At 42.7% G+C, this 12,383-nt stretch overlaps 1 protein-coding gene across 1 annotated transcript in view; it reads right to left on the bottom strand.

The window, feature by feature from the left end:
- Positions 1-4,180: 4,180 nt before the first annotated feature.
- Positions 4,181-12,383, bottom strand: part of AQP9 (aquaporin 9) — a 41,683-nt gene continuing 33,480 nt past the window's right edge. The window contains exons 5-6 of the mRNA XM_046007167.1: positions 11,345-11,562; positions 4,181-6,062 (exon numbers count right to left, since the gene is read on the bottom strand). Of these exons, the coding sequence (XP_045863123.1) occupies positions 5,888-6,062; positions 11,345-11,562 (393 nt within the window). The 3' untranslated portion in view covers positions 4,181-5,887. The remainder of the gene's footprint in view (positions 6,063-11,344; positions 11,563-12,383) is intronic.

Here is a 12,383-nt window from a genome sequence, read left to right as displayed (position 1 = left end):
TTTCCTCTGTCTAGTTGTTCTTTCCATCATTGAAAGTGAGGTATTGGTATATTTAACTATAACTGTTGAATTGTCTGTTTTTCTCTTTAATTCTGTACATTTCTGCTTCGTGTATTTTGGAGCTCTATTTTTTTTTTAAGATTTTATTTATTTATTTGACAGACAGAGATTTCAAGTAGGCAGAGAGGCAGGCAGAGAGAGAGAGGAAGGGAAGCAGGCTCCCTGCTGAGCAGAGAACCCGATGCGGGGCTCGATCCCAGGACCCTGGGATCATGACCTGAGCCGAAGGCAGAGGCTTTAACCCACTGAGCCATCCAGGCGCCCCTGGAGCTCTATTTTTAAGTACATGTATGTTTATACTTCTTCTGTTTTCTTGATAGGTGGACTCTTTTTTCATTTTTAAATGCTTTCTTTGTCTCTGGTAACACTCTTTCATTAAAACCCATTTTTCTGATTTTAGTATAGACACTTCTCTTTTGATTCCCATTCATACGGTAAGTATTTCAAGTAGTGCAGATCTGCTAGTGGCAAACTCTGTTTTTGTTTATCTGGATAAGTCTTAACTTTTCCTTTATTTTAAAGGATAGTTTTTCTGGACATAGAATCCTTTCTTGACCATCTTTTACTTTTATTACTTTGAATTTACTATATTCCACTGACTTATGTCCTCTATAGTTCTTAAAGAGTTCTTGTATTATTATTATTTACACACTGTGAATTGCACAGATTTTTTAAGTGTAAGTTTTGATAAGTCTTGATGTATGTATTCGTCTATATACTGTCTAACCCAATCAAAAACTATAAAACTTCCATATTTACAGGAAATTTCCTCTAGCCCTTTTATAACCAGTATTACTGTCCACCTCTACAGCATTTACTACTCTGATTTCCTTTTCCTGTCCTTGAGTCCTATTCTATAAAAATAGAATCATACATTATGTACTTTTTATGTCTGATTTTTTTACTCTGCATGTTTTAAAGATTTATCCAAGTTGTGGCATGTATAATAACATGTTATTTTTTATTGTTGACTAATGTTAAATTGGAAGAATATACCACAAATTATACGTCCATTTTCCTGTTGATAGCAATTTGGATTTTTTTCAGATTAGGGCTATGATGAATAAAAACGTTAGGAACATTCTCTCTCTCTCTCTCTTTTTTTTTTTTTTTTGAGAGAGAGTGAGCAAGAGTAAGAGAAAGAGGGAGAGCATGAGTGGAGGGAGGGGCAGAGGAAGAGAGAAGCTGACTCCCTACCCCCTACTGAGCAGGGAGCCCGATGTGGGACTCGATCCCAGGACCCTGAGATCATGACCTGAGCCAAAGGCAGATGCTTAATCGACTGAGCTCCCAGGCACCCCTGAACATTCTTGTATAAGGTTTTTTGGTGGACATATTTTCTGTGTAACTTGGGTAAATACTTGAGAGTGAAATGCACGATTATGGGACATATGCATGTTTAAGTTTATAAAAAACATTTTCACAAAGTAGTACCACTTTACACTTCCATGGATAACATATGAGTTCAGATACTGTTATTTGACTTTGTCTAGTCTATTCTGGAATTAGCCATTCTAGTGCCTGTAACATGATATATTATTGTGATTTTAATATGAACTTCACTGATATTCTTATTGTCCATTCATATACATTCCTTAATAAAGTGTCTACTTAAATCCTTAGCTCATTTAAAAATTTGATCTGTTTGTCTTTTTTATTGAGTTGAAGGAGGACTTTAGATGTTCTGGGTACAAGTCCTTTGTTAGCTAATAGGTATTACAAATATTTTTTTCCCAGTCTGTGGTGCATACATTCATTTATTTTCCTTCTTCCTTCCTTCTTTTCTTTCTTCCTCCCTCCCTCCCTTCCTTCCTTCCTCACTCTCTTTCTCTCTTTCTTTCTTTTTTTAATATTTTATTTATTTGTTTGACAGAGAGCATGAAAGAGCACAAGGAGGGGGAGCAGCAGAAGGAGACAGGCTTGGTGGATCAGTCTATCTATCTACCTACCTATTTATTATCTATCTATCTATCTATCTATCTACTTATTTTTATAGAGACCTAGAGAGTCAACCCAGTAATTAACCCAGGACTAACATTGCTTCTCTCCATTTGCTGTGATTAGTAAATATGTTATCTCAGAGAACTTAAATTCCCAGTTTGAGAACTGATCAACATCTTTGTGAGTGATTTTTGGTGAGTTAAGTAGTTCTGTTTAAGGTGGCTCCATTGTTAAGTGTCTGCCTTTTGCTTGGGTCACGATCTCAGAGTCCTGGGATCGAGCCCCGCATCTGGCTCCCTGCTCAGCAGGAAGCCTGCTTCTCCCTCTTCCACTTCCCCCTGCTTGTGTTCCCTCTCTGGCTGTGTCTCTCTTTGTCAAATAAATAAACAAAATCTTTTTTTAAAAAATTATGAAGAAGTCTGGAAAATTACCCGAGATTGAACTACCATGACCTTTGGTAGGTTCTGTCTTTGAATCTAATCCTTTTACAAAAATGTTCATCAACAACTTGTCCCAAGTCCTTTATCAATGGCTTTCAAATTATGTTCTGAAGATCCCCTACACACATACATACCTACAGTTTCTTTTCAGAAATCCCTCAGCATTGGGCTGTGTGGGGGCAGACGGCAGTAGCATGATGATACACAGGCAGAGTGAAACTTCTCTTTCCTTCCCCACCCTCCTTCTATTTATAGCATCTTTGGTTTACTAGTGGTTACCATACAAATTTTATTTGACTAGGTTCTGTGGCTGAATAAAACTTGTAAACCATTCTCTTTAACTGGAAGTTGTATATCTTTTTCCATGATGGTATTTTTGAGTAATGATGTGTCTTTATGTAAGACTGTGTGTGTGTGTGTGTGTGTGTGTGTGTGTGTGTGTGTGTGTGTAAACAATTTAAGGAAACAATAATTTATATCTTAAGGATCAGATTTTAAATGTTAAATTTCTACTTCATTTAGCCTGTTCAACAGCTGAGTATTGACTCTGGTTCCTACTGGTTAAATAAGTCCTATAACATCTGACATACTTTGAGATCTCAAAGGGTTGGGGAATCATGGAGAAATTGTTTTTGGCATAAAAATAAATGATTCTGTTAAGTTTTGTGATTGACAAGGAAGGGGGGCATGGTTAAAATTCCAGCTCCTAAAGGATTTAAAATATAGGTTATTTGGCTCTACTTGACTTCTGATACAGATCATTCAAACACAAAGACATTCTCTGGCATAAGAATCCACCACAGGCAAACCCACTTGTAAACTGGGGGAGAGGGAGAATTTGAATGTGAACACGTAGGACAAGAGGACTTTTTTCTTTTTTTCCCCATTTAAAAAAGTCTTCCTGGGGCTGATTTCCTAATATGCATTTTCCCTTCATGATCCTAGTCATTAATCACCAGTTAGTGTTTAATGATCACCTGCATGGATCATAGATTCCACAATCCAACCTGAAAACTCAAAATTTAGGTTGCCTCTTCCTCTAATAATTATAATCCACCAACCCCCAGGGGTTGTTCTCACGTGTTTGGCATTTCTGTTTTTGCAGAATGTGAATCAGGGCACATGGCTTCAGCATCTTCTCTTATTCCTCCCCTCGCCTTTTCAAATCCAGAATCTCTCAACCTCTGCACAAGTTGCCATTTTGGGCTGAAGAATTCTTTATTGTAGGCTTTGGGGTTGGGGGGTGCTGTCCTGTCCTTTGTAGGATGGTTAGCAGCATCCTGACCTCTACCCACTACCCACCAGCAACTCTCCCGCCCTAACTGTGACAATCAAAAATCTCTCCAGACATTGCCACTTAACCCCTTGCAGGGGTGGTGGAAGGGACTGAGGAGGGGGTAAAGCTGCCCATTATTGAGAACTGCTGCTCTCAAATCTGTAAGAATCCCAAGCCTGAGAATCCTTCCAGAAATCATTTGGCCTCCACTAGACGTGGTTCTCAAAGAAATCTTAGACACCTGTAATCTAACCAAGTTAATGTTCTCAACCCCCATTGCACATTTGAATCATTGCAATATTTACAAGTGATTAACTGGGGCATTAGTATTTTTTTAAAAGCTCCCCAGGAGATCTCAATTTATAGACAGGGTAAACATGTGCCCTTTACAGTCACAGCACTCATAAAAACTTAGAAAAAAAAGCCACCAATTTTATTTCAAATGGTAAATAGCCAGGTAGTTTCAGAACAAGAAAAAAAAATTCCATGTTGGTAGATTATAGAACATAGGCCACTGGAGACATTTCACATTTGCTTTTTGTTCTGTTATCATCACAACACAACTGGGAACCTGGACACCTCTGGGAATGCTGGGCTTTTTAACAGTTTGACTGAAGGTGCATTGTTTGATGTAGAGCAATTTCTCTGGTGCTTGTAACTCACTGACACTTGTCACCAAAGTGACATCAATTAGGGAACTTCACAGGGAAGAGCCTGACCAAAGGGAAAGTCCCCAGATGTAATGTTTGTGATTGGCGGGGAAGGAGGGGTGAGACTTAGAAAGAGCAAGGGTGGGCTAGGAAGGGAGGCCTTCAGATAATGTTTTCCAACACATGAAAAATAGGACCAAATTGCTACGTCTTTCCTTGGTTAGTGTTTCAGTAACGGCAGGAATAAAACCACACAATGCAGGTCTTTATATTTTAGGATCCCAGGAACATTATATCCAGAAGGTGTACACATTCTGGCCGCTGCCATTCCCATGTCTTCTGGCCAGCCAAGGAGGGCTGGCCGAGATTCTTGACTAGTTATTGATCTTCTGAAAGGTGTAGTATGCATTAGATGAGGTTCAACTTTCCATGTGACCTTAGGCAACTCACTCAACTTCCCTGAGACTTTGTTTCCTTGTCTGAATAAATGGGCAGCACGGCATTTACCTTGGACAGTCATTATGAAGATTAAATGAGATAACAAATGAGAAAGTGTTTTTGTGAATGGTAAAGCCCAACAAGGTAACACTATCTTTCTGGGGTCCTTCTATCCTGAAGATTCCACTAGACCAGGATCCCATGGCTTCCAGTTTTGGCTTCTAGGGCACGTGTAGAATAATGGATGAGTGCAGCCATTGACTTAACTTGTCAAATGTCTGTCCTCAAGTGGACAATTAAGAAAACGCATTTGAGTTAAAAATATAGGGTGATGTAATTTTCATGACTGAGGTTACAGCTTTATTTTAGGTTATTATATACTAAAGACAAGAAAATTAATCGGTGCCCTCTAAAATGCAAAGAGCAAGAGATTAATCTGATAAATGGTTTCCATTAAAAAATTCCATTTGGTTTCCCAAATTTATCTTGTCTCCTGAGGTTTCTGAATGCCACAGTGTCCTTCCCCTGTGCTTTCTAGCTATATTCTACTGTTTCCCACATCCCTAGGTTTGAGGAATATCTGTATTTACACAAATATAGTGGCCGAACGTAACCATACAGTTGACCTACTAGCTCCCTAATTCATGGATATATTAACTGAAATCACTGTTTTGTCTTTCAATTTAGTTTTGGTTGATACTCAGAACATAATCTTTGAGGAAAAACAAAGCTTTCATAATGCTATTACGTATAGGTAGTGCAGCTGAGATCATCCAAATAAGTCCATGGTCAAGGTTCTAAGTTATCGGTGCTCGCCTAGTAAGAAGGATTCCCATCAAAGGATGAAACAAACAGAGCAGGAGATAAGGCTATTTCAGGGAACAGTCAGTGCTATTCTGGGAGAAACCAGTGAAGAAGAGGTCAGCATTTGCCAACTTTGACTTGAATGAGTTTACAATTATGCGCCTCACATGGCTAGCAAACAAAATTGGGTGGATTCCATCCTACTCTTATGAAAACACAGACACCTGGATGCCATTTTTTCTGAGGAGAATACTAGTGCAGCCAACCTGAGCACACGACTACATTATCACACTAAGTTCATATTTATCTGGTTTGTCCTCAGATGGTTCTGTATCGAAGTCTGGGTCAGGATCCGGGTGGTGGATTTCAATGACAAGAACGTAGATGAGGCCTCCAATCACAGCACCAACCAAAGGGCCCACTACCGGAATCCACCAGAAGTTATTTCCAGCTCTGAAAACAAACAAGAAGTTAGTGATACACCACTTGGATCATCCTCCTTGTATTACTAGCTATTCACTAACAAGCCAGTGTTTCCCATGCTCATGGTTCCCTTTTAACTCAGGAAGAGCTAAGCATAAGGACATTCACTGTAGCTTGGCAAGCATCATCCTAGATTATTTTTCATTTACCTCATTTCAGACGATCTAGTCTATTGTCCTATTAGTACCTGTGAGAGAATAGGTCCCCTTTATTTTCCTTTCAGGAAACAGAGTCCCTGAACCCACTGTCAAACTGAAGTCATCTAGGGACAGTGCTGGTCAATTATTCAGGAACTGCTTTACCCTCATCCTGAAATGATGAGTCCTGAGGATTATGAATGGAAGGATGTGGAGAGGTTCCTGGATAACGTTGGTCTAGGAGGGCAATCACAGAGTAAATAAACAGGAAATGTTTACCAATGAATGGATTTAAAAAAATGAAAGGTGGATATATGAATTACCTACTAAATATAATTTAATTTCATGCTCATTTTTTGAGGTCACAGCTTTTTTTTAAAGATGTTATTAATTTATTTGACACAGAGAGATCACAAGTGGGCAGAGAGAGAGGCAGGCTGAGAGAGAGAGAGAGAGAGGGAGGAGGAAGCAGGCTCCCTGCTGAGCAGAGAGCCGGATGTGGGGCTCGATCCTGGGATCCTGGATCCTGGGATCCTGGGATCCTGGGATCATGACCTGAGCCAAAGGCAGAGGCTTTAACCCACAGAGCCACCCAGGCACCCCAAGGTCATAGCTTAAAGTTACTCTCTGATAAGGCTTTCCTGTCATGATTCTCTTTTCTGCCATGATTCCAGAAGTCCTCAATCACAGTACATTGTACTGACAGTATAGTTCCGGAAGAAAGCAGGTGCCTTTGTAAATTGTCACCATCTTCTTCAGAGGCAGGAAATCCATTTAAATAACTCCATAGGAAGGAACACAATGCTCAGAAGCAAGCAAAATATTTCAATAATACTATAAAGTTATTTAAGGGTGTATATATTTCAGATAAAACTTTCGTAAAGCAGGGGAATGATAATCACCACCACTGAGAATAATGCGGAGGAGGCAGGGGAAACAGCAGGAGGAGATGTTTGAGGACCTCACAGTTGGGGAAAGGCTTGCTGCTGTTCTTTTTATCATTATGCTTAGTCACCACATATATGTTCCAGGTGGCCTTTTGTTTGTATCACATTTGGATTAGAAAGAATAATAAAGGAACTAAGCCCAGTGCTTGACCTTCATCCTTCTCTCTGTCTGGTGATCCCTTTGGCATGGATCATTCCCAGAAATCTTAGCTCCCGAGTGCAGGCTCAGGGGAAGAGCCCTGAAGTTGAGCACAACGGCCACCAGAGGTCACTCTTACTGCGCAGCTGAGATGACTCCACACTTCGAGGCTCTCTTGGTGTCCCCATATTCAGGAGGAGTGAGCCCCCAAATCCAGGAGGACTTTCCTGGGAGAAGCACGTGGGTTTTACAGAGCTAGGGACCTTCTCTTGGGCAAACACATGAAGCACATATAAACCACCTTATTTGTCTCTCATTTCCTTTCTTTCATCGTGACTTAACCACCGAATCTCACTGTCCTTGAACAGATTCGGGTCCCACGTATCTGCCAGGATGCATGTCCTCCTTTCACTGGCCGGACTCGTCCTTCTGTCGGGGCTGAACTTGTTGTGCCAGGGTCACAGGTCAGAAATGCAGGCCCTCAAACGTGGGTTCCTGCCTGGCCCGGTCTTAGGGGTCCTCAGTGTCATTCACACGCCATGATTTGGGGGATGTCAGGACAATGTCTGTGTTACTTGCTTAAGGTATGGACTATCATCAGGGATTCATTCCTTTGGGTAAACTATTTAAAATATTAACAATCTCCCAGAGATCCTTCATCCATGATGTCATTAACACCTTAATGGGAATTGGTGAAGAGTGCTTAGATGGAAAACACTATAATATTGAAGGGAAAAGCTGGAGTCAGCCAGGGTCTATTGACTGGCCCTTGTCAGACCCTCTGGTGCTCCCCTCCCCTGGTCATCTTTACTGCTGGCCAGACTGGGGCGAGTGAGGATCCGAGAGTTAGGCAGTCTTGGTTTTACCTGAGGCCTTGGGGGTAGACCCAAGCTAATGTAGCTACTGAGATGCCTACTGGGGATGAGGAACCCTGAAAGGATGGGATGATCTAGGAACACTCTGGAGATCTGTTATCCCTCCAAGGTTTTCTTGGGCATTTTTGAAGATATCCAGCCAGCCAGCTCTTTCCTAACTGGTTTCTACTCCCCGACTCTCTCCTTTTTAATCCATTTTAGATGGTGACGTCAGATTAATTTAGCTAAATTGGAGTTCTAACCATGTCAAACTTCCCTTCTTTTTTTTTTTTTAAGATTTTGTTTATTTATTTGACAGAGAGAGAGATCACAAGTAGGCAGAGAGGCAGGCAGAGAGAGAGGGAGGCAGGCTCCCCTCTGAGCAGAGAGCCCGATGCGGGGCTCGATCCCAGGACCCTGAGATCATGACCTGAGCCAAAGGCAGAGGCTTTAACCCACTGAGCCACCCAGGCGCCCATCAAACTTCCCCTCTAAATCCTTTGCTGCTTCCCATAATCTACGAAAGACGGGGCAGCCCAAACCCCAATTTTTCATTCTGGGAGTCTAGATCCTCTGCGATCCAACACGCTGTCCTTCCTAGCCTTCTCTTCCAGTTAGATTAGATCGCTTGTTACTTAAACATGGTAAACAGATCCTCTCTGTCCGCAGTCTCCTCTCTGTCCCCCATTCAGGCACATCCAAACACTATAAAATGCCCCTACTTCCACCCCCATAATTCCTAACTTTGGAGCTGCAAACCTTCCACGTGCTGAAGTGAACTAGTCAAATTTCTTAAACGACACTTGACAGCTTCAGCCAGTGGAAGCGGCTAGGCTGAGCCCGCTGAACAGAGCCCAGAGGAAGCAGAAGGGCAGCTGCAGGGTTGCATCATCTCAGCCCAGGCCTGGAGCAAGAGCTCAGGTAGCTGCAGAGGTGAATAAATGAATGTGTGAGAGGAAAAGACCCTGGACACGGAGGGACGGGGATGTTTTACCAGATGCGATCTCCTATCATTGACTTCACAAAGCCAAGAGAGGATAGGCAAGACCTCTATCTATCTTAGAGTGACCATCCCTCCTAGAGTTTGGGTGAGTCCTGAAACAGGGCTCAAAGGGAGGCTTTGAGGCCTCTTTGTTCCAGGGGTCTGTGTGAAGCTAACAGGTGACTGGGTCGTGGGGGCGGCGGTATTCTATCCTAGAGTGAGGTTCTGGAGCTGGGATTAATGAAAGTCAGGTTAATTCTGGGCTCTGGGAATCTTGCTGACATATGTTTTGCATTCTCCATTGGAAGGATACAAAAGAACCTTCCTGGTTGGGGACATTCTGTTCAAACTTTTCATGACCTAGTGGTAATCATTCTGGAACAAGGGCTCCTCATCTGTGGTATTAACATTTTTGGCCGAATAATTCTTTCTTGTGGGAATCTGTCCTGGGTGCAGGAGGATGCTTGGCAATATCCCTGGCCTCTCTCTACCCACGATGCCAGTAACAACCTTCACCTCTACCCTCCCTAGGTGTGACAACCAGACACGTCTCCAGGCATTGCCAACTGCCTTTGGTTGGGGAAAAAAAATCACCTCTCGTTCAGAACCACTGCTCTAGAAAACTCATTGCATTTCCCAGTTTCTTTTCTTTTTTTTTTTTAAAGATTTTATGTATTTATTTGACAGAGAGAGATCATAAGTAGGCAGAGAGGCAGGCAGAGAGAGTGAGAGGGAAGCAGGCTCCCCGCCGAGCAGAGAGCCCGATGTGGGACTCGATCCCAGGACCCTGAGATCATGACCTGAGCCGAAGGCAGCGACTTAAACCACTGAGCCACCCAGGCGCCCCAGCATTTCCCAGTTTCTTAAAGATAGGGGATGTTGCTTGATTTTCTTTGTATTCCTCATCTCCTGGGACATGTCTGGCACACAGCATTTGCCCTTTCTTTCATTCAGACTTTTATTAGCTTCTCTGGAGACTCTGTATATGCCAGCCTCTGGTCTCATCACCGTGGGGACACGGTGAGGAAGATGCCGGGTCCCGGTCCTCAGGATGCTTACATTCCAGCAGCTCTCAGCCCTGCCTGTGGTGGTGATCTGACTGGTGTCAGTTATTTAAATAACTACTTTTTCACACTGGTGAAGGCAGCCCAAACTTTCACTTAAATAAGTCATCACATGTGTACGATTATACATGCAGATCAGCATTTAAGGTCATTCAAGGCTTTTCTCACAGCAAATATCAAACTAGAATTTCCTCACATGTGTCTTTCCTACTTCTCTTTCTCCATGTTAGAGCCCTGTTTCTTGATGAACCAACATGAGTTCCTTTCCCATAGAGAGATGTGCTAAGTGGATGGGGACAGACCACTGTGGTCGCATGGGGGCAAAAGCGGGAAGGAATAAATGGGCACAGTGTGTCCTGGAAGATTGGTACCAACAGCTGACGCATTTCCTCAGCACATTCTGAGGTAGAAAGTATGGTGTCTTGCCATTTCCCGTGCACAGGCTCTCTTTCACGTCTGTTCTGCCAGGGATTTCCTACTCATACCTCAAGACCCAACTCAGCCCTCACTTCTTTGGTGATGCTTTTCCCAACTTCCGAAGTGTAACTAGTCACTTTCTTATCTACGTTGGTTGACCACTTTGTTTTGGCGGTTGCCAGAGCTCTTATTGTATTGCTCAAAGCAAGGGTTTTAGCTGATTTCGAAATCTTCCTTTACATAGCACAGTGACCACAGCGCAGATCTGTTGAATGAGTGAAGCATAGCATGGTTCACTACCAAGAACCCTAGAGTCGTATCAGAAGATGGAAACTCTAGGCCCAACTTTATCACAAAATGAATCTGCAGACAACTTATACAACCAAAATATTCACATAAAACCATCTACCAACTGAGTATTATTATTATATAGGTCAAGCATATCTCTTTTGAATTTACCTAGAACCTCTCTCTCTGTCTCTCTTCCTCTTTCTCTGTATCTGTGTCCATATGTGTCTCCTCCCACTCCCCTCCCTGTCCCCACACCCCATATCACAAAGCACCAGCAAAACAATCCACACCGATGACCAGAACATGCACTTAACCTCCACACTCCCAACTGAACTCTCCTGGACCTCCGAGGTCCAAGCACAGCCCTTTCCAGTAAAGGCGCAGCATGACTCTCTTTTCCCCCAACACCACCATTACTTACGTGAAGACCTCAAACCCCCATCCTGCCAAAGCAGTGAAAAGTCTGGGACTCAGGTCTCGAGCCGGGTTCATGGCACAGCCACTGTTCAGTCCCAGGGAAGAAGCAATGGCAATAATCAGGAGGCCGATGACAATGGGCTCTAGTCCTTTGGGGACTCCCAAGTTTCTGGAGTCAAAAATGGCGAAGACAACCATGAGGAGGAACATGGTGGCCACTACCTGGGGGAGGGAGAAAATGCATGAGGGATTTAACTTGTATTCTGCTCACTCGCCCACCTCAGAATTCACCCCCTCTGGTGAAAAACAAACATGGTAATAAACAACACGCACCGGTGGGCACAGCAGACCAGGCTCTCTTCTCATCACAGCGAGCCCTGATGTGGGGCTGGCATCATTTACACATTCGTGACGTGCCAAGGTCACCTACCAGTCAGTGGCAGTCAGGTGTGGACCCCGAGAGCTCGGCTCCAGAGAATTACCTTCACTACAACTATCCTGCTAAGCTACCATCCTGCTCAACAGAAAGGCAAGCTGCCAGCTGGCAGAACAGTTGACATGCTCCGTTGGACGGACAAGAAAAACAACGTGAGGCATCAACGGATAAACGGGCAAAGGAAATGAACAGAGGTTCATAAGAGAAAAATAGAACTAAGAAACAGATACGTGGGAAAAACTGATTTATAACGAAGAGATGCAAACAGTACTAAACGTTAGGGGAATGACAGCAGTTCTCTCAGGCTCGTCTAGTAGAATGAATGTGCCACTTGCAAAGGGAATGAAGACACTGTCCTTTTCGACGCAAGCCAAGGTCTGAGAGAGAGAAAGTCAGCATTCTTTCTTTCTTACCTCTACGGAATTCACATGAGAAATCTTGAAAGAGAAAACCCAGTTCCGATTGTTAGAAAGGTCTTCCTTTTATTAAATATAATGTAACTTTATCTCATCATAATTTCATGGGCCAAGAATTTAATAATTAGTATAGAAATATTAGTGTATACATACTACATAATTAACATGTAAGTCTATTAATCAATATTTAT

Source organism: Meles meles, chromosome 6, assembly GCF_922984935.1.
Source record: "Meles meles chromosome 6, mMelMel3.1 paternal haplotype, whole genome shotgun sequence".
Lineage (NCBI taxonomy): Eukaryota > Metazoa > Chordata > Mammalia > Carnivora > Mustelidae > Meles > Meles meles.
The sequence above is the reverse complement of the archived record's forward strand: the minus strand, read 5'-3'. Positions and strand labels throughout refer to the sequence as shown.